The sequence below is a fragment of the Miniopterus natalensis genome, chromosome 4 (assembly GCF_054644295.1).
Source record: "Miniopterus natalensis isolate mMinNat1 chromosome 4, mMinNat1.hap1, whole genome shotgun sequence".
Lineage (NCBI taxonomy): Eukaryota > Metazoa > Chordata > Mammalia > Chiroptera > Miniopteridae > Miniopterus > Miniopterus natalensis.
Genome location: NC_142084.1, coordinates 10,881,291 through 10,903,664, shown reverse-complemented (window position 1 = coordinate 10,903,664; position 22,374 = coordinate 10,881,291). Strand labels below are relative to the sequence as shown.

Genomic DNA, 22,374 nt, shown 5'->3' with positions numbered 1-22,374 from the left:
CTTACTAATGAAGTCCAAGTGGGTTTAAACCTATACACTGAAGCAGTGATAGACCACGCCACCTTGAACCAGGGAGGTCGCAGCTGTGGGAGAGCCATCTACATTCAATATTTAAAGCAGCTCGTATTTCTCCTATCATAACAACTAGGTTTACCAGCACTCAAGTTAGTTTGAATTTTTGTTTTTTGGTTAATTACATATTTCTTTAAAATGCTTCTCAACTATGTCACTGTAACATTCTGGCATAGACGGTTTCCATACCTGCTCCTGTTACAGAGGCAGGGATCTGGTTTCCTGCTTTAGCAAATGGGACCCGGTGCGGGTAATAGATGCCCCTCTGATGGGTTAGATTTCTTTGGCACCTGGGGTCTATCATGAAGAACGTTAATTCTTCTGCCTGGGAATCGAACCTGCACCCTTTTAGCGTAGGGGGTGATGCTCCAACCAGCCGAGCCACCCGGGCAGGGCTGAAGTTTGGAGTTTTTCAAAGTGTCTGTTCTTAACTTCCCCCTGTGTTAGTTTGCCAGGGCTGCCACAACAGAGTACCAACGGCTGGGTACCTTAAACACAAAAGTGTATTTTCTCCCAATTCTGGAGGCTAGAAGACCAAGGTCAAGGTGTATATGGGCAGAGTTGGCTTCTTTTAAGGCCTCTCTCCTTGGCTTATCAATGGCCCTCTTCCCCTTTCTGTGTCTTCACGTGGTCTTGTTCTGTGCGTGTCTGTGGACTAATCTCTTCTTATAAGGACACCAGTCATATTGGATCAGGGCCCACCCTAATGACTTCATTTAACTTAACTACCTCTTTAAAAGCGCTATCTCCAAACACAGTCACATTCTGAGATACTAGGGACTGAGACTTCAACACATGAATTTTGAAGGGATAAATTCAGCCCCACAACAGCCCCTCACATTCCCCACCCTCAGAAAAAGTGTAAGGAAAGCACAGAATCAGATCAAGAGAAATGAATCCTAAGCCTTGGGGTTTTTTGGTGTGTTTTTTTTTTTTGGTTTGTTTTTTAATAAAACTATTTGACTGCATGACCTTTGGCAAATGACTTTCTCTCTTTGGCCCATATTTTCTTAATCATTAAAATGAGAGGGTTCAGAATAACAGATTCCTTATTTTTCTTCCTGCCCTTAACAGAGCAAAGCTAATCTTTCCCCCAAATTTCTCCGAGCAAAAAGGGCCTGACATAGAGCAATCAATGAAGTACCTGAAAGAAAACAAAACAAAACAAAACGAAAACATATCTTCTTTGTGGAATAGGCCCAGGATGGAGTCTCCAGAAGCAGAGGGTTATATTCAACTGCTTTCAAACCTTCTCAGTTGTTTAAAGCTCTCGCTCTAAGGCCATAATTTAAACCAATTTAGTTGGATAAGCCAGAAACCCCACTCTGAATTTATCAATATCCCAAACAGAGTAATCTCATCAAGCTTTGGGGCACAGATTGGCTTTGAGGGAAAGGGTGTATGATTTCAAACAAAGGTCTCCTTGAAAGAATGAAGGGGGAGGAGAAAGTTTTAAAAACAAACACACACGCACAGAAAATGTCAAATTAAAACCAGCTCCCAAGCTTATAGGTTAAGCCATTAAGGGGGGGGGGGGGGGGACTGGGCATGTTTTCTTTCCAGCTGCGCAGCCTCAGGTCCTAAGACACTGTGTACCTCTCCAAATGTCAACAGCCTCAACAAGACAGGGAGGCAGGCTTGGGTGGTGGTGAGAAAACAACTATGCTCATTCAAGCGGGAAAACAGGTTTCCTTGGAAAATGGCACAACTGCTGAAGCAACCGGAGCGATAACGAGAGGATAAGACTAAGATTAAAGACACCGGGATTCAAATCCATAGTCTCATCCCCATGAACTGAGCAACTTGGGGCAAGTGACTCCACCTCTCATCCTGGAGTAGCTTTGAATTTAACTTCAACTAAAAAACAGCATCTGAGAATGAATCCATTTCATTTTTGTTGTTAATACCAAGACCTTGGAAACCACCGCCAAAAAAAAAAAAAATCTAAACAAAATGGGATTAATTTAACCAGACCCACAAGTATGGAGATAGTATGTAGGTATTTACATGATGTTATGGAAGACATTTAAAACATGGAAGGGTGTCATATCATACTGTGGAATGAAAAGCAGGCCGTAAAGCAACATGAACAATATACAGTACTGTTTTAATAAATGGCACATATAGTCGTAAGAAAAAACCCTGGATGGGTCTATTCCTAAAGTTTACAATGGCTATCCCTGATTAACTTCATGTTAGCTTATTTTTACTGTCCTCATTTAGTTTTTTGGTATATAGTTCTATAATCATCATGCTTTTTTATAATTGAAAAAAGTTTTTTCTACTTGATTTTAAAATCTCAGTGCCCTACAGTAAACCAGATACTAGAAAACCCCCGAATTCATTCAGCCTCACTTGGGCCTCAGTTTCCTCATCTGTAAGGGAAGGCTGGATTAAAATCATCTCTAAGGAGGCTCTGACTCTGAATTTCACGGAGCCACGTTAGGTCAAAAACTCAGTGGACTCTTGCTTAGGATTTATCAAGAAGCTGGGCAGTGCAGCGTGCAGTGTGGGATGAGACGGTGGGATTCAAATCCATGTTAAGAAGAATCCCTCGTTGGTATTTCTGCTGATTCAGTGCACAATAGCCTCCAGTGCTGAGTGGTGGGCACATCCCAGGCAAGTTGACCGGGTACGTACAACAGGGTGGAGTTGCCAGGAAGCAAGGCTGTTCCTAATGGGAAGGCTGGAGAGCTTCCAGAACCAGGCAGTGCTCCTGAGTCCAACCCCGTGCAGAGGATGGCACCACCTGCCTGTTCTTTGTGATTCTATAACCAGAACTACTGACTTATGCCTTGGGAAGTAGGTACAGAGAAGGATTGAACCCTGGACTTTAAGTGAACTGCAATCTGAACCTACATCTCATGACCCCGGAGGGGGGAGAAGATAAGAGAAAGTAGAATTGAAGGTAGCACCATAGAGTGGAGTTGAGAATGTGGGCTCTGAGTCCACTTGAATTTTGGTCCCACCAGTTCAGGCTTGTGCGATCTTAGGCAAACTTCCTGGCGTCGCTAAGTTTTCTCATCAATACAATGAGAAGCTTAGTTGGGAATCCATCTACCTAACTGAGTTGTCTGGAGGACTACATGAGATAATGGGTAAAAAGCACTTAATACAGGATACAGTAAATGTTAATTCTTGTTGTTATTAAACTAATTTCCTTGTATGTTCTAGATTAGATGCTCCTGTGAGAAGCATCGCATTGCTAGGCCCAGATTTGATGGTCGATAAGTATTTATTCAATCAAAAAATAGTCAAGTGCTGACATTATGCCTGATTATATGATATGTGACACATTCTAATGCATAGAGTACTTCACATGCTTTCTGATCTAAGGTTTTAGGTTCCATGAACATACCTGAAGTTTTCATTTTGCCTTCCCTTATAGCTGCTCCTCTTAAAAGGATCAAGTCATTACTGGTAAACACTGATTGTTGAGACCATAAACTGTACGGTTTGCAAACAGAGATGAGCTTGGTAAAATGTATTTCACTGTCCCCACCCCTCAAACCAAAGAATGGATTTTAGAATAAAAGCCAGTAACAGGAAAAGCTCCAAATCGAAGCCCAGAGAAAGTTGACAGATGCAGTAGGGTGAGGGACTGAAAGTCGTTAGGATGCACACAAGCACACAAGCATTCCATTGAAATGTCCAACCCTAACGGGGAAACAAAGAACTACGGGCTGTTCCTCGGCTGAGCTCTCCCAAACGGCGGAGCTGGCTGCGCACACGCGGCCCGGCCAGTCTAATTGCGGCTGATCACTAATGACCTGCGCTTTCTGTGCACAAGCAGGAGGCCTCAGTTAAGATCTATGTCAGATCCCGGTTCGAAAAGTCACGGTGACAATTTTCTCCATCTGAAGGAAGACAGAAAGGTCCCTATTAATTCTTTTAAATCATTTGCTGTAAGAGAAATGATAAATGATGGTCCTGCTTGCAAGTGAGGAGTGCCCAGGTAGGCCCCAAAAACAGTCAGAATGAGACCCAGTGCAGAATTTGGAAGAAAGAGAGGAATGGACTGAGGCCAGAAGAAAGCAGCACAGTGATGGATGGCCTCCCTGGCACATCTGCCCATCAGGTCCCGGGTCACAGTGAGCTCTGCTTTTTCTGCTACAAGGCTGCCATGCTTCTCTTGGCCCAGTGATCTTACACCAGTTTCATAGAGGCGGGTCTTACCTCTTAAGAGTTAATATTCTAGAAGGCTGTCGGCAAAAGGGAGGATGGTGTACAAGCACAAATGCATGCACGTTCTAACCACCTTCTCCCTTGAAATTATTCCTGCAAAGTAAGTGCTAAGTGCATCCATGCACTCAACAAAGATTTACAGGGCGCTAGATATGTGCGAGCCAAAGACTAAATACTGGAGAGTCAGTGGGAACAAAACAAAAAGTATCCCTACCCCATAGCGCATCTGCGGCATTGCTTGGCCTTTGGGGCGGGTTATTTCTATTGGATGTCATCCATCACATTGAAAATACTGGCAAGGGCGGCTGACTAGAGCTTGGTGAGTTGAGGGTACATAGGCAGGGAGTTGTTTTCTGTCGGTTCGCTTGTTTGTTTGACCATCTAGATTTGGGGCAATTGTGGCCTTTGTGCCCTTATCAGTGGTGGCGTTATCTAAAAGAGAGACTGTATGTGCGAGCAAATGGATCATGGTATCACTTCAATAACACTCATTTGAATTAATTCTAATGCTCTGCTAAGGAAGGGACCCATCAATCATCATTATTGCATTTCTCTCCTGCACACAGCCTACTAACCAAGTCCTCTGTCTGAGAAAAGGGCTGGGGTTTTAAGGGTAAAAAGCAACCAAAGACCCTTACATCCAACACAGATGTTGGCTGGTCCCGCTGAGTCGAGGCCAACAACTGTTGCTCTCCTCCAGTCTCTTACTGCTTTCCCTTCCCCCAGGGGGAGGGCTTGCAGCTCCTCTCTGTGAATGTGGAACTCGGTGAGGAGGGGCTGACCATGATCTCAGGAGAAAACCGAAGACACAATGAGGGCTCACAGGGTCATCTGCACTGGCAGGGACTTTAGGGAACATCTAGTTCAGTGCCCTCATTTGACTGATGCAGAATCTGAGAAAGATAATAAGGGTTTGCCCAAGTCACACGCAAACGAGAGGCAAGGGCAGGCCCAAACCACAGTGCACCGCTCTCCTTCCAGGGTTCTCTTCCTCCCCCTGCATCCTGAAACGAGAGGGCTCCTTTGCTCCAGGAGTCAGAGGAGTTCCTCTCTTAAAAGACAATATTCTCATCGTATCCTTCAAATCTCACTGTCCAGTGCTTCCATAGGAGAAAAACAGAGAGAGATTAAGCCATAAGAAATGTGTCTTTGATTTCCAGATGTCCCAGTTAGGTTCCTGGGCCACTCAAGAGTGGAGCTTCCCATCTGGCTTAGAGTGCTGGGTGTGTCCCGGGCCTCTCTGCCTGGCAGAATGGGAACACGGAGCCTGGCTCCTTCTGGGTCCGGGAAGAAGACAGGGACACAGAGGGAAAAGGGGCCTTGGGCCCAGATATGCACTCAGGCAAGGCAGCAAAACAGCATCTGCTCTTCCATTCTTTTTTTCCACTCACGCATGCTCCTGGGCAAAGGCCAGAGCTCACTCAGACAGCTGGCAGAGCAGCACATGAACCCCTATCAGAAGGGGTGCACTCAGTTGTTGCTCCAATGGCGATGTGATAGCTTTGGCCAGGCCATCCCCACTCCTCTATCCTGTAACGCTGACCCACATTCGTGAGTTAACAGGTGTGGTCAGCGGGAGGTGATGGGAGGCGGGGATAGTCACCTGTGGGTATGGAGTTACTACTCTCCTGTTGGTGAAACTAACTCTGGAGGGATCGATCCCAAGATCTTGCTTTTCAGCTGTGTGAATTCCGTCAAGTTACTTAATCTCTCTGAGCCGCTATCCAGACCACCAAGTAATGGTTAATAATTGTAGCTACAGGAGTTGTTGGGAATTAAATGAGATAATCCATGCAGTATGTGCTAAGTCATGAAGAGATAGTAGCTGCTAATAATCACTTCTAGGCTTAGTGCCATCTTTCTAACCACTGAGTTCCCTACACCCTAGACTAGGGCCAAAGAAGAGGCCAAGTGGAGGGGCTCACCCTGTTCCACCACACTACTTTTGGTCTCTTCCACATACTGAAATAGACACATATTGAGTTTGATGAGAGAGGGATTTCGCAGCAGAGGGGTCTGAAAACAGAGGAGCCTGTTTGGGGGTCCAGGATCTTCCTCACCTGTTTCCCGCAGGCCTACAGAAAATGGGAGAAAAGGTAGCATGGAGCATTGACTTGAGGAGGGAGTAAAGGGAGTAACCAGGGAGCCCTGAGGTTATGACATATTCAGATCTCCAGCCCCCTTATGATTAGCAGCACTGATCTGATCAAAGACATGTGCATTTATATCCCAGAGACAGCCCCACAACTGTAAATATTTTGTAATTTTTCAAATGTCCTAAATGGTTCTATGAAATATGTCAATAAAGAACAGAGGGGGCCTGTTAGGATATGAAGAGATTTACTGGTTCTTTTTCAAATTCAATTTTATTTTATTTTTTCCAACTGAGGAGAAAGGGCAGAGAAAAAGCCACTGGACAGGAACTTGTGAAGAAATTGCTAGAAAAGAGATTTGTAACCTGTGTCCCTCCAGGCTAGAGGCTGATTAGGACTGAAAACGATATCGTTGGGCTAAGAAAAGTGTCCTTTATTTGGGCTGAGAGTCTCTATCCTGAAGTCCAGAGGCCGTCTAATGGCCTCTATCAGACTGTCACCAATAAATGACCAGCATGAGCCTGAGGAGCACTGTAACATAACTAAAGCAGGAAAAAATAACGGTTTTTATATAGCACTGTGCTAATTTTTATTTGTTTTTGAAAAGTTGTATTTTTTAAAAATTTCCTGAGTAGCCTGTTTCTGCTCCAGACCTTTGTCAAGTCTTCTTTTATGAATTTCCATGGTCCAAAGTGGTAGAGATTTCATAAATCCGTGTTTACTCCCTTGACTGCATCTGGGGTTCACAGGCCACGGCCACCACAGCCCAGCAATAAGCAGGGCGGAGTTTTATTTATAAACTGCCAGCTCTACCACAGAGACTTGAATTCCCCCAGGAAACCTATTTCTCTAGGATGCCCCCAAGGGCCCAGCTGGCTCCATCAGCTACTAATAGCTCTCCATTCACCTGAGGCGTTTCGCTTCTATTTGAGAAAGAGGAATTACCCGGCTGAGCCTCATACCTGCTCAGATACCTGCTCAAAATATAAGGTAACAAATGAGCACCCCAGGCAGGGCCTCGCCTGAGGTTTCCATGATCAGACCTAAGATGCTTTCCATTCCTATTTCCTCTGTCTTTTACGCTGGAATTGAGCTTCCAAGATGCCTTCCATGGATAAAGCTGGCTTCGGGTGACTTCTCTTCCATGTGTCTCCCAAACTCTCGCCCTGCATCTCCTTATATCTGCTCCCAATCCAAAGTGGGAGCTAGAGGAAGGCTCACATCCAGGGATGGGACTGCACTTCCCCCTGCTCCACTGTTGCAGAGATCTGGGCGTTCCCCAAGTTCCTAAGCCCCGTTCACTTCCCCTCCAAAAAAAAATTCCCACAACACTCCCAGTCCCACCCAGTGCTCTGACTGGGTGCCCTAGACGGAACCCTCCAGGTCCTGTTCCGGACTGAGGGTGTCTTCAGGCAATTCCCAAACGTCACACACGGATCACCCAACCTCCAAGGCAGAGGAAATGCAGTATCTGCCAGGTAGCATTTACAGAAATCCAATTAGTATTTGCAAAAGGCCAGTTCTCTACGCTTGGCCTCCTAGAGGGAATTCAGCCCTTTGTCCACACCTTTCAAAACCTCCGAGGCACGTGCCTCTGGGAGGCGGTGGCTGTGCCAGGGTGGCTGAGGCTGTGAAGTCAGACGAGACCTGGATTTCATTTCCAGCTTTGCCCCCAATTCTCTGTGTTACGCTGGATAACTGACTCCGCCTATCTGTCCATGTTTCAATTTCCTTAACTGTGAAGTGGGTTTTTGCAGAGACTCTGTTCAGATATATAAAGCACTGGAAGCTAAGCATCAGCTCCCTGCCCATTCCTGTGGTCAGCTTCAAGTTGTAGCTTATATCAGAGGACAATGACTGTAATTAGCCAAACTTTCCACCTGTGGCGTTGTGATAGTAGCCACCATCCCTAAAATTGGCATTTATATTTATTTAACATAAAAAGTAAGAGGGGCCATGCTACAGAACCGGTTGACAATGGCAGGAAAATGTGCTTCACAGGTCCTACCAGGAGTAGAAACTGTAGTAAACCATCTGCCCCACCAACCCCAAGCGACAGTGATGGCAGAAGCAGGGACATGTACTTTGATTTCAGCCAAGTGTTAGGTTTGCATCCTGCCTCTAACATTGCAGCTCTGACCTGGGCCAAATGCATTTGATTTTCAGGCTTTTTTTTTTTTAATCTATAAAATCGGGGCAACTACAGTACCTCTCAGTATTGATTCAAGGGTGAAATGAGAGAAAGCATGTAATAAACACTCAATGGGTGTGAGCTATTCTCATTAGGGACACTTTCTAATCCATTTATTGGCTTACCAGATCATCATTAGGTGTCCAAGTATTAGGCACTGTGCCAGTGAGTGGAGATAGAGGTCCCTGCTCCAAAATGCCAGTCTCTGACCTCTAGAAGCAAGGAATACTGTTGAGGTGACTGTTCAGGTCATGCACGTAAGATGACTTAGGTGGCACAGTGGCATCTAGGCTTGAGGTACTCACAGGGAAAGCCCCAGCCAGTTCTACCAGCCACAGAGAAACCCCCACCCCCCCCCAGGAAATCAACAAGCGCAGGGTACGGGGAAGGCTGAATCTCAGGAGGGCAACACAAATAGGAGGAAGGAAAGGCAACAAACCAACAAAGCCTTACTGGGGCCCCCCAAATTGTGCAGAGGGTGGTGCCTGCGAAGATAAAAGGTGCAGGGCCAAGAAAGACTGCCCCCATCCATCCTCAGATTAAAGTGACATTTTAGCTACTGGGTGGGGCAGCCTTTGCAAGAAGGACTACGGAGAGGATAATAAACTTAATTCCAATTCTACGATCTTACCATTAAAAATGTACTAGAATTGATAGTAGGGGATATATGTTATATTTAAATCTTTAATCATATTTTCTGTACATCTATATCTGTGTCCATATTTTGTTATCTATGGAGATAAATATCTCAACCCTTGTGGTACACAGATAACCATGATCATCTCTGGACATGCAAAAGTACAAAAGTATTTTATTATGAAATTGAATCCTTGTTCACAGAAATACAAACACGAGGCATAAAAAAAAATCTACAGATTTCTTGTTCCCAAAGATCAGCAGCATCCTGCCCTGCCCTACCCCTCTCCTACCCCTCCCCCTGCCCCTTTCAACAATGAATTATCAGGCAGCCTGGGCTGAAGAAATTCACCACCACTGTGCATTCCTGTCACAGCTCTGGAGACACAGCTCCAGCTTCGAGCAGAGGCTGCTCTGCAGCACCACGCCCCGCGCGCAGAGAGAAACGATGGGAGCCACGCTGAAAATGAAGGATGCACCCCGGGGAAGAGCATCCAAACAGGAACAAAGGGAACCCCTTGCAAACCTGGCCCTGGGACTAGGACACAGCCACACACGCGGTGGCTTCTAAGGCAAGTGAGTTATCAGGGCTAAATTTCTGTCTCTTTCCTTAAAGGTGGCTTTAAGTGATGCCTGGAAGAATGGGCGTGGCCCTCAGTGCCATACCACAGGCTAAATTCACAAGAACCATTGCATTCTTCAGACTAGGAAAAAAATAATCTGTTCTCTGTTTATCCCAGACAGGAGAATGGCAAATGCATACTGGATGCAAAGCAAGTGGCATGTGGGCAGCGGACCCCGCACGTAACAGCACCAGAGCCAGGCTTCATCTCTCCTGAGTTAGGGAAATTAAGTACAAAAAGTGAGCTTTTGTCCCAATCAGCCGTTTTTTCTTGCGATACCTTCCACAACTCTTTGCAAAAACAAATGGCACTGAGAAAATTCCGTGCATTGTAAAAGACCCACAATATTTCTTCAATAATGTGAAGCCAGTCATATCAGTGAGAAAATGCTGCACATTGTCAAAGACCCACAATATTTCTTCAATAATGTGAAGCTAATGAATGGTAGAAGAGGTTCTGCTTAAACCCATCCCCTCTACCAGGCAAAAGGATCCCTACCCATCCCAACGCTCTCCCCAGGGGAGTGTTTCTTTCCGGGGGGGCCAGGTAAACAGCAGGCAGGGGTGGGGCACACTTGTGTGGTATGAAGCTCAGGTGCACGAAAAAGATAGGATGCTGCAAAAGCAATGGAACACTTAAAGTGCACGAGTGGCAAAACCAGCTGCCTGCTGCCTACAGAGGGGAAGGTCCTGCCTGGCCATCGTCAACGCACAGGGTGTTCCAAGCACAACCCAAGGCGTGCAAACAGGCTCATGCCCACAGCAAAACCTAATGAATTGGGGCGAATGAACTCCAGCGGCAGGTACGGCTCTGCCCTGGGGCAGCTGCAGAGCCTCCCCAGGGGCCAGCTGATCACTTCCTTTGTTCGCCTGCAAAGATGGAGTAGCCACCCATTCCCTTACTACACCCCGCACACCTCGTTCACCACAGACAAAGCCCAGCTGCACTGCTTCGTGGGAAACTACCCAATGTCCGTGGTGTGGGTTTTTTTGTTGTTGTTACCCTTTTTTAAAAAAAATGCTCATCCCAGCCTGTAGAATGTCCCTTCTATTTGGGGGTGTCGTTGCAGGATATCCCCAGGAACCCCAGCCCAGAGCGCGAGAGCATCCCGCCCCACGCTGTGCAAGGGCGGCCCCGGTCCCCGCCCCCGGCGCGGCCCCTCCACCCCGCCCGGGCGCTCGCCCCGCGCCCCCGACGCCGCGGGCCCGGGTGGCTCGGCTCGCACACAATGGCAGCTGGACGCGGCGCGCACGGCGGGCGCCGGCGACCGCAAACTAGGGTCTGCTCGGAACACTCAGCCCTTTCCTGGAACGAGGAGGAGAAATGGCATTGCCGAACGCAAACTGCATCGAGGGCAAAAAAACACACACAACAGTTGTCATCCCCCGCTGCAGCCACGCTAGCTGCCCAGTCCCGAGTGTGACGCACTGGAATAGGAATCGGGCGAACGCGGGCGAGGAGGGGACAGGGAGGGGACCCAGGTCCAGGAGCCCGCGCGGCGCGCACGGCCACGGGGCTGGGGCTGGGGCTGGGGCTGGGAGAGGGGCGCGGCCGGGCTCCCACCCGGGACCCCCGGGGAAGGTGTCATCTCTGCACAGCCCGCCCCGCCAAAAGCAACCTTAGACAAAAAAAAAAAAAAAAAGCTCCCCCGGCCTGGGGCGGCACGCACCGACACCCCAGGAGGAGCGTCCTTCGGCACCACCGGGCGGGTGGGAAAGGAGGCTACCAGATCCTCATTTCTCCGCGCCAGTGTTTGGGTTTCCTCTTTGTTTTGTTTTCCCCAAACCCCAGGGTCGCTCCGTCTGGGTGGCGCCCTCCGCGCCGGCTGGACTGACCGCCGCTCTCCACCCCCCAGCCCCGGGTCCCCGTCCCTCCCGGGGGACCCGACCGGGGACCCGAGCCGCCCCGCCCGCGGCGCAGCGGGACCCGCGAGGGAGGGAGGGGGAGCGCGGGGAGCGCGGGGAGGCGGCGGCCGGACTCACCGTGATCCGCGGGATGTTCTTCTTGCCCTGGTAGGACATGGTGGCGGCGGCGTCCCTCCCTGCGCCCTCGGCTCCGCGCGCCCGCGCCGTCCTCCGCGCGCGGCGCCCGCGATCAGGTGGAGCGAATGGAGCGCTGGCCGCGGCCGCCGCCTCCCCTCGCCTCCGCCCCCCTCCCGGGCTCCCGCGCGGCTGCCAGAGACAAAAGTAAATCTCCCTGGTCCCCTTTCACCCCAACCCCCCGCCACACACACCCTCCTCCACTCGCGTTCACGCCCGGGCGTTGTGTTTTTTTTTCTTTTGCGGTGCCAGCTGGGACCCCGTAAGACGAGAGTGGCTGGCGGATCCGCGACTCCTCCCTCTCCTCGTATCCCTATTGATTCTCCTCGGTGCAGCCGCCTCACCCACTTCTTTTCCTTCTTTTTTTTTTTTTTGGTGACTTGCGAGTGCGGCGGAGCCAAGTCCTCTCCACGGCCACCAGGAGGCGCGAGGGACTTTTCCGGGCGGGGGGACGCTGCGGTCCGGGTGCGGGAAGGGCAGCGCCGCGGTCGCCCTCCGGACCTCGGGGGCCGAGCTCCCCAAAGCGCCCACGCCCCCCCCAGCCCCTGTTCCGAGCCCTCCCGGTCACCACCCGCATTTCAGAAAGGGGACGGCCCTCGCGGAACCCGCCCCCCTCCGCCATCCCTCTGGAGGGCTGGATGGCGCGGCCGCTGCCTTTGTTCCAGCCCGGAGCTGGGCGCCTCCTCTGCCCGGCGCCGGGTGTGTCCACAGCCCGCGCAGCCCCCTAAAAAGCCGGGAGCTGGTCCCCCTCGGGGCAGCCTGTCCCGCCCGCTGTGATCCTGAGAGCTACCCCGAGGGGCACCGTGTCCGCTAACATCAGTTGTTGGGAGGGTTTAAAAAAAAACAACAACGAAAATAATACGTTTTAGGAAGTTCACTGCCAGGTTCTCGGAGTCCGAGAGCACCGACGCTGCTCCGTGCGCAAAAGGCGCACCCCACCTGGAGGGGGTGGCGCGCTACAGCCCTCCCCGGCAGGGGGCCTTTCCAGGGCCTCTCCAGGGATTCCGGTCAGCCGTGGGCGCAGCTCAGCATCTCTAGTTTCAGGGCTGATAGACAAGAGTCCCTGCCTTATTAGAAGCAAAAACGTGCCCCTTCAGGGCTGGGATAGATTGTTCTTTAGCCACCTGCTCAGATCAAACCAAGGGAGGCAAATTTGGAGGGGCGACTGTGGTGCTTCGCTAGGGAGCTTCCAGCTCTCCTGGGAAATAGTATCAATCCTATCATTTATTTTTTGTAATTTTTTTTTATTAATTTCAGAGAGAGGAAGGGAGACGGAGAGATAGGAACATCAGTCAAGAGAAAGAATCATCAGTTGGCTGCCTCCTGCACGCCCCCCACTGGAGATCCAGCCAGCACCCCAGGCATGTGCCCTGAGGAGGAATGGAAACTGACCTCAGGGTCAATAGGTCGAAGCTCAAGCACTGAGCCACACCCTCTGGGCTCAATCATATCATTTAAATAACAACTAGGGCTTGCTATGCAAAAATTAGAAACCCCTCTCAAGACAAGTCTCCTACCGTCCCCACTCCTCCACTGTGGACCCTAATGCCCTACTAAACAAAGCCTTTGGATCTTGCTAAGCATGACTGGGTCTGCGTGAGGGATCTTGAATTCACCACATCTTTTCATTAAGTTGAAAGCTTCCTTTGCAATGCAGACGCTATGCAAAGCATGCACAGAAAGGGAGTACAGAGTATTTCAGCTGGGGCTTTCCAGAGACCTGAAATGAACCAGCCTGGTCACATAATCAAGGGGGAGACTAAGGGCCCCCTGAAACGCTCTCTTCTCCAGTTAATCCAAGTTTCCGGTCTATTCATGTGTAACTGGACTGAATGCAGTCTTCACAGGCAAAGTCCACAGCACTCTCCACTCCATTTCTGTGATACTCTGGCAGGGACGGTGAATGCCAGGCAAAGGTCACCTCCCTGAACTCTTTTGCAAAGTACGGAGGAGGCAGGAGGAGACTGAAGCCAAAGGCACGCCCTGAACATTTTGCTTTGTTCTTAAAGCTTAAGTGCTGAGACCACTAGCCAAGAGTTGTGAAATTACAAAGCATTCTGGGGACTGGCATGCAAATAAGCAGGATTATATTTAGAAGAGAGCAAAAGAGAATTCAACTACATACTATGAAACCCTGCAGGGGTCTCTCTGAATCTTTCCCACAGACTTTACTGCCCCCAACTTGTTTGAAGGGATCTTGCAAGTTCTTCTTTTAAAAAACAAAAAATATACGGGAGGGGCATTCACAATCCTAAAGAAATACTACAACCTTTTTTTTTCCCACTTTTAATTTCCTGGGTTTCTTTGCCTGTCTTGCATCCTAATTATGTCCTCTGTCATGGTCATTATGATCCAGAACACTCTCTACTAAAGAGATTGATACCATATTTTTGGTCACTTGATTTTGTGTGCGTCTGTGTGTTGTTTCAAATTACAAAACTTGGTTAAACTCTTCGAGGTCAGGTTTGCCCGCAAGAGGCCAGGCACAATAGGACCTGTGATGTGTTTCCCCGGATCCGACTGCTGTGAGAAGCCATGCACAGGAATGCGTAATAACCGGCTAATCGATTCAAGCTGTTGCCATCATCAGAAATGTAAAACGAACACCATTTCCCCCCCTCTTTCATCCCCTTCAATCATCTCTCTCTTTTTTAAAAGCAAAATCAAGTGCCTGAGATGAGTTTGCAGGAAAAAGCCTCCCTCGGTTCTGCCTTTCTTATTCAAGAAGTAAGAAGAAAGGCAGCCATCAACACAGGATGCCTCTGTGTCTGGCCAAGAGGCTGAGGAGTGGGAGCAGCATGGATGTTTTGCACAGTAGAATGACTCTGAATGGTTTTCCTTGGATACACAGCAGTACTTGGCTTTAGGTATCTCAGGAAACTATGAGAGATGGAGGGAGACACAGAGAGACTTAATTTATGGTCCCAAAGAAACTTAATTTTGGCCACCATACCCATCACACCCATAGACTTCCACACTTCAATCAAGGCTAAATTATTCTAGTTGCTCAGGCCAATCCAACCCAATCCAAAGTGCATGGCCTCTCCCATCTGTCAAGAAATGCTGTTGGTTCTGTCTTCCGAATGCATCCAGAATATAACCTCTTCTCTGCATCTACAACGCTGCTGTGTGTGTCTAGGGACTCCTGCAGTAACCTCCTAGCTGGGCTCTCTTCTTCACCTTCTCATTCATTCGTTCATTCTCACACTTTCACACAATATTTGCCTTGTGCTTACCATATGCTATTATTTTTTAAGTACTAGTGTTCCAGAGGTGAGTAATAACAATAGTGCCCCAGATCTCGTGGAGTTGACTTCATACCCTTATCAACAGAGGGCCCCTTGTTAGCCCGCTTCCGTGTTTTATTTATGTTTGTGGCACCTTTCCCCACATGGCATATTTATTATTGAGTACGATCCTCTTTCCCATCACTAGAGTGTAAGCTCCTTGAGGGCAGGGAATGTGTCTATTTTATCCACTGCTGTGTCCTGAGTGTATGAAATAGGGCTTTGCCCTTAGAAATCTCTCAATAATTAGGTGAGTGAATGCAAGAATGGTTTAAATTCTGTCTGAAGAAAGAAGAGTAGCTCGATGGAGTAAGAACTTTCCTGTAATTAAAGGGCATGTGGTTAGAATGTAGATTTAAGAACACTTATGCGTCTCTCAGACTTCGTAGGGTCTCCTGATTCTAGATTTCAGTGCAGGTAAATTCCAGATGGTGAGGAATTACTTTGCTGATACAGTCACCAAATTCCAAGGCAACGCATGGGCCAAAGAATGGCTCAGTAGGATACATTTGGTACTTGAGCCCTGACTATAAAGCTACAGCTTTGAAAGGAACTGCAATCGAAGAGTATGGGAAAATCGAAAGCCTTGTGGTAATTTAAAGAACTTCTAAAAAAAAAAAATTGATGAGTTCAGAGGAAAAACTATGGACTTGAACCCAGAATAGTATACTGTTTAAGGATCTGGACTGAGGAGTAGAGGGACCTTGGTCCATATGGCAATTCGTACATTTCCTATTTCTATGACCTTCAGCAGATTTCCTCAACTTTCTGAGCCTTGGTTTCATCATCTCTAAAATGAGCATCTCATTACCTACCTTTGCAGTTTTTGTGATGATTTATTAATTCATTCAACTAATATTCATTGAGTACCTACTATGGGTACCTAGGTATTAGGGATACAAATATTTGAATGCAACAGACAAAATCCCTGCCCTCTTGAAGCTTCCATTCTAGGGAAGGGACAAATGAAGAGTGAAAAATTAAAATACACAATCTTTAAAATGATGGAAAGTGCACTGGGGATAAAGAAAGCAGAGATGGCAAGGTGAAGGTCATTCCAGGGTCTTGAGGATGGGCTGGAATTTTACATACAGGGGTCACAGAAGGCAAGGCCAGATGATGGTAGCTCAGACCAAATGGTAACAGTGGAAGCAGTGAGAAATGGTTAGATATTGGGTCTATTTCAAGGCGCAGCCAACAGTATTGGCTGGGGATTTAACTGGGATATGAGAGAAAGAAGAGCCAAGGGCGACGCTAAATTTGTTGGTCTGAGCAACACAAAAAGATGAAGGTAGCTACGGAAAACTGCGGGAGGAATGGGACAAAGGAGAAAGGTCGGGAAGATGCTTGTGGACATTCGTATTAAACATCCGAGTGAAATGTTGAGCAGGCGGGTGGATGTCTGAGATGAGAAACCTAAGGGAAGAGTTAGGAGAGAAGGACAAGCTTGGGGGGTGGCAGCCACTAGGAATGACTGGAAGTCACAATGTCGGATGAGATGCCCAAGGAGGTGAGTGCAGACAGAGGAGAAATCTGAGGTAAGTGGCGTCCCGAGTGGACATGAGCAGCCAGGAAAAAAAGCAGAGAGAGCAGTCGACGAGGTAGAGGGGGCTCCATGCAAGCGCTGTGTTCTGAAAGCTATTTCAAAGAGAATGTGTTTACTTCTTTCATTGCTGCTGAAAGGTTTAGGAGGATGGGAACTGAGAATTCATCAGCGCATGAAAACACTGTTGAGCTCACCAAGCACCTTAACCAGAGCATCTATAAAATGAGTATCTTAATACCCACATCACAGTGTTTGTTGGGGAGCGTGTATGAAAATATTCAAGCGGTATCGACTGAATGCCTACTATGTGTGTGCGCATGTGTGCCAGAGCAGTCTTAATGAATCTGTGGGGGTGAAAAGCAAAGTGGTAACTGGGGACATCTGAGATAGGGCACTCTTTTAAGGGACTGCGTTGCAAATGGGGACAGGGAAACGGCAGTAACTAGCAGAGAACGTGGAATCTCACACAAGAGAAATAATATCATGGTTGTATGCCAATGGCGCTAATTCAGTGAGGAAAGGAAGCTGCAAGATGCAGGAAAGAAATGGGACAAATGCTCTATCATTCTTGAATGGGCACCACAGGTGGCATCCAGTGTTCAAAAGGAGGGCTGGCCCCTCAGTGAGGAGCAAGGATGGCTTCTTCATAATAACTGAAGGGAAGAGCACGTAGGCACAGAGACAGGTGGCTAGGGAAATGTCACGGAGGGAGTTTATGAAAGTTCTGTGGTTGTATTTATTTTCTCTGTCATCAGCTAGAACAGTCTGGGAGGGAAGGTGTTAGAAGTTAGAGGGGAGAGGAGTTGGTAGGAAAACTTTTCCAGGAGAGTGAAGGGACTAGGGAAATGTGGTGTGATTACCTGGCAGCACTACAGATTTCCTTCAGTTGGTGGCCATGAACTTCAAGACAGACTCATAAGCATGCCTGTGGATATTCCTCCAGCCACGTACAGCTGTATACATGCAGGCCCGGGGTAGGGAGGGCGTGCAACTTAGCAAGGGCTTTGCTAGATGAGTGCTGAGAAGGGAGAGAGAAACTCAGGGGAACTGAGGATGAGGCAGGGGGTCTCAGCTGGTTAGGAGAGAAGGGAGGGCACAAGTGTGCGGGTGAGGAAAGGACAGAGAACATGTTGAAGATTAAATACCATTATTCATGCAAAGCTCTTACAAAGTAAGTTAATTACAGGCCAGTTATTCCCACCATTATTTTTTTTCAATAAAAACTAATGCTATTTATTATTGTTAATGGAATAAGATCAAAGGAAAGAAAAACAAATAGGCAGTAGAGAGGATCTACGGTAATTTGAAAAGATTAATAAAACAGTTGCAATTGTATCTTTTTTAAATTTCACATTTATTTATTTTGACATTCAATATTATTTTATATTAGCTTCAGGACCTACCATTATTTTTAATGTTCTGATTATTATTTGCTTAAGTCGTTTACGTCGGGGACTACATCTTATTTATCTTCGTAGACCCCAGCTCTTTTATAACGCTTGGAATAGAGTAGAATCAATGGGGAGGTTTTAATTGAATAGAGGGGAAAGTCAAGAATATTCTGTCTTCCTTTTAACTGCCAACATATCTAAAAGGAGTGCTTAGCCATGTACATTGTTTTTGCTATTGAAAATATTTTCTACTTTTTAAAAACAAATTTATATTTTGCCGTATTAACATGGGGAAACAATTCCCCCTCATCCTGATTTGAAAGGGGGAGAAACAATAGTCCCAAAACATATAGAAGAGTTTGGAAGAGAAAAAAACCACACACCAGGCCTTTGGAAATACACAGGTGATTCTCCGGGGGAGGAGGGGGAATGAGTAAACAGTTAATCTCAGGACTGCCCGTTAAGTCACGTGGGTCTATTAATTTTACCTACAATTCAAACAAAGGAAACCTTAGCTGTGTAATTCCAGGGTCGCAGGATGAAAATCCAAGTGGTGATTCACGTGCTATTATTAGATGTTTACATATAAATACACAGAAATAGCCTGACAATCAACCCTACCCTGGATGTGCATAAGCCAAAAGAGGGGGAAAAAGATGATAGCCACAGAGTAGTATTCCCAAGGGCTTATCCCAAAATCAAACTTACACCAGCAAGAGCAAGGTGTGCAAACTTCTTCCTCCCCGATGGAGCTTCTCATTCACTTCTTTTTTTTTTATCCTTACTAGAGGATATATGTATATATATACTTTTTTTTTTTTCATTGCTTTTCAGAGAGAGTAGGAGAGAGAGAAACATTGACATGAGAGAGACACATCAATTGGTTCCCTCCTGCACACATCCCAGCTGGGCCAGCAACCAAGGCACGCGCCCCTGGCTGAAATCGAACCCAGGACCCTTCAGTCCAAGGGCAGACAGTCTAACCGCTGAGTGAAACTGGGTAGGGCTCATTCACTTCTTTAGTAGAGAATTGTTCTGAGGGCCCCTGACTTTCTCCATTAGCTTTAATGGCAACTCATTTCAAAGCCACAGGCAGGATTATCCAGGTGGGCCCAGCGTAATCACAAAGGTCCTTATAAGAGGGAGACAAAGGGTCAGAGAAAGGGAGATGTGATGATGGAAGCAAAGGTTAGAATGATGTGGCAAAGAGCCAAGGAAAATGGTCCGCCTCTAGAAGCTGAAAAAGGCAAGGAACGGATTGAGCTTCCAGGATCGCAGCCCTGCTGGCCCTTGATCTTAGCCCAGTGAGGCCCAGTTTAGACTTCTGACTTCCAAACTGGAAGAGAGTACTCTGTATCGTTTTAAGCCCCTAGGTATATGGTAATTCATTACAGCAGCAATAAGAAGCTAAAATAGGCAGAAATCACAGTAAGCCAAGGATTGATGATCAGGAGGCTTCTCCCTTGCCCAATTTCTGGATGTGACCTAGTTTCCCAGCTTGCAAAATGGTAACTGAAGGAGCAGCGGGGTCATCGGGAGGAAGGAGCCTGCAACACCATCCTAGTGTATATGATAACGATTCTTGTACTGCTTCCTCAAGTGGTCCTAGGGCCATAAACTAATGTCACTATCAACTGGGAAAGGGAACTAACGAAACATTTTGAGGACCAATGGATAAATTTCCCGGTTGACACTGATACCGAGAGACTTAAAGCATCAGCACAGCTCCTCTGTCAGAGAGGAGGCATGTTGAGGTCAGGTAATAAATGGACCCCCGGTCTAGACCTGGCTTATATTTCCCCCTTTGGGTTCACAGATCCACCTAGTGGTCATTTTCACAGACTTTCATTGATTATTGGAATAGAGAAATATGGCAATTAGTACAACTTCCACATTGGTTTCTTAGCCTATGGGGTAAGAGTTATCAAGTAGGAAAGATTAGGTAGAAGGCCCTAAAAGTGACCCCTACTCCTACCCAAAGACATTAAAGAGAGATAGTAATTTTAAAAACAATTGCCTCCTAAGGGAATAGCAGACTACCTAAGGGTAGTCCCCTTCATATTGCCACTTAATTCACTAGTCTGGATACTGCAAAAGTCAGACAAATAAATCCCGAAGTGTAACTCAATCAATAGCCCAAATTGAAGCTACTGTAATATATTTTTTTAGAACAGACTATATCATTGCCATTGATCTAGCAAATGAGTTTTTTTCATCCCGATCAGAAAAGGGGATTGAAAATAGTATGCACATCCTTGGAACAGGCAATAGTACAGATGAATAATCTTGACTCCAAGCTATGTTAATTATCCTTCCTTCCACCACAATAAGGTCTCTAAAGATCCAGACAGTGTGGACATCTTTTTTCTTTTTTTTTTTCTTTTTAATATATCTTCATTGATTTGAGAGAGAGGAAGGGAGAGGGAGAGGGAGAGAGAAACATCAATGATGAGAGAGTCATTGATCGGCTGCCTCCTGCACGCCCCCTGCCGGGGACCAAGCCTGCAACCCGGGCATGTGCCCTGACCCAGAATCGAACCTCGATCCCTAGATCATAGGTCGATGCTCCACTGCTGAGCCACACTGGCCGGGTGACAGTGCAGATATCTTGAAGAACATCCCACTGCTACATCTATTGATGATATCATGAAAATCCTTCCAGATGAGCAAGAAGTGACAGGTACGTTGGAGGCTTTGGTAAGGCACATGAGCTCTACAGCATTTATGAAGGACACATGAACTCTAAAGAGTGGGAGATGAAGTCTACAAAGATTCAGGGGCCTGGCACCTTGGTAAACTGTTAGGAGTCCAGTGGACTAGGGCACACCCCAGAACTTCCTCCAGATCAAAGGACAAAATAGTGCATCAGCAAATCCCTTGCAAAGAAGGAAGCAGAAGCCTGGTAGGCCTCTTCAGGTTTTATAGACATCTCATTCCATACCTGGAAATACCTTTACAGCTCATACACATGAAAGGCTGTCAGTTTTGAATGGCTCCTAGAAAAAGAAAGACCTCGGCAGCAGATCCACAGTGCAGTGCAAACAGCCCTGCCGCTTTAGCCATATGACCCAATAAATTTTATAGCACTGGAGGTACCTATGGTGGGAAAAGTCACCACAAGGAGGTTATGCAAGTCCCAATAGGAGTATCACAATTCACACTCCTAGGGTTCTGGAACAAGGGAATTATGTACTATTTTAAAAAATAGGTTTTTGAATGCTACTGAAACCCAGTAGAGATGGAAGGCAGAACCAGAGTCACAGAGTGGCGATGCAGCCAGAAATACCCATCATGACCTGGGTTCTATCACACCCAACAAGTCATAAGATCAAGTTGGCCTAGCAGCAATTCATTCTAAAGTGAAAGTGATACATCCAAGATTGACCATGAAAAGAGCTGAAGGTCACCACTGAACTACCTGTGCGGGTGGTCCAATCGCCCACGTTGCTCCAGCAGCTTTATGTTGCAAACATCTATGGCCCTTGTGATTAGCTACGCCTGGTGTACAAATGGGTTGACTTGGTACATGGAGCAAACTGAAAATAGACGATGACCATGTGACAGTCCTAATCAGGGGTGGTTTTGAAAGACAAGAGTGAGGTCATCTCTTCCCAATAGTCATAGCTTCAGACAAAGCACTTGGTCACTCATCCACTGTAGAAAGAAAAGTGGTCCAAGATTATGTGTTGAAATGTTCCTAGGCAGAAAACGGGGCTGTGGGTAGAAGCATATGGTGGACCCATGGAAGTGGGCAGGAAGAGCGAACATATATGAATTACGTATTCATGCCCTCCACAGGGATCATCCATCACAGAGGAGACACTGAACATCGAGGAAGATAAAATGACTCTGTCAGCTGGCATCAGCCAGGCTCCATCATTAACCACCCCAATGTTGGCACAATGGGCACATGAATGGAGTAGACACAGTGATGGGGGTAGAGGCTATGCAGGGGACCAACACCCACTCACCAATGGTGATCCGGCTACTGGTGCTGTCAATCATCCATCCTGCCAGCAACAGAGAGCAATACCACTTCCCCAATATGGCACTATCCCTCAAGGATACACACAGCCACTTGGTGCCAAGTTGACTACACTGGATCTTTTTCACACCAGGAGGCACAGTGATTCATGTTTACAGAAACGAACACATGCTAGGTATGTATTTGCCAGTTCTGCTGCTAGGGCCTGGCTCAACACTACTATCTGAGGGTTTAAGAAGCGTTTGATGCACTGGAACGGGATCCCACATAACATCACATCAGATCGAGAGGCCTGAGATGCAAGAATGGCCACGTGACTGTGAGAT

General features: G+C 47.2%; 1 protein-coding gene across 2 annotated transcripts in view; it reads right to left on the bottom strand.

The window, feature by feature from the left end:
- DPYSL3 (dihydropyrimidinase like 3) overlaps positions 1-22,374 on the bottom strand; it is a 104,247-nt gene that overhangs the window by 47,369 nt on the left and 34,504 nt on the right. The window contains exon 1 of one of the 2 annotated variants that reach the window (XM_087816283.1): positions 11,783-11,834. The exons of the other annotated variant lie outside the window; for it this stretch is intronic. Coding sequence (XP_087672409.1) covers positions 11,783-11,821 — 39 coding nt within the window. The 5' untranslated portion in view covers positions 11,822-11,834. Of the gene's footprint in view, positions 1-11,782; positions 11,835-22,374 lie in introns of those variants that run through there. 2 annotated transcript variants of the gene reach the window in all.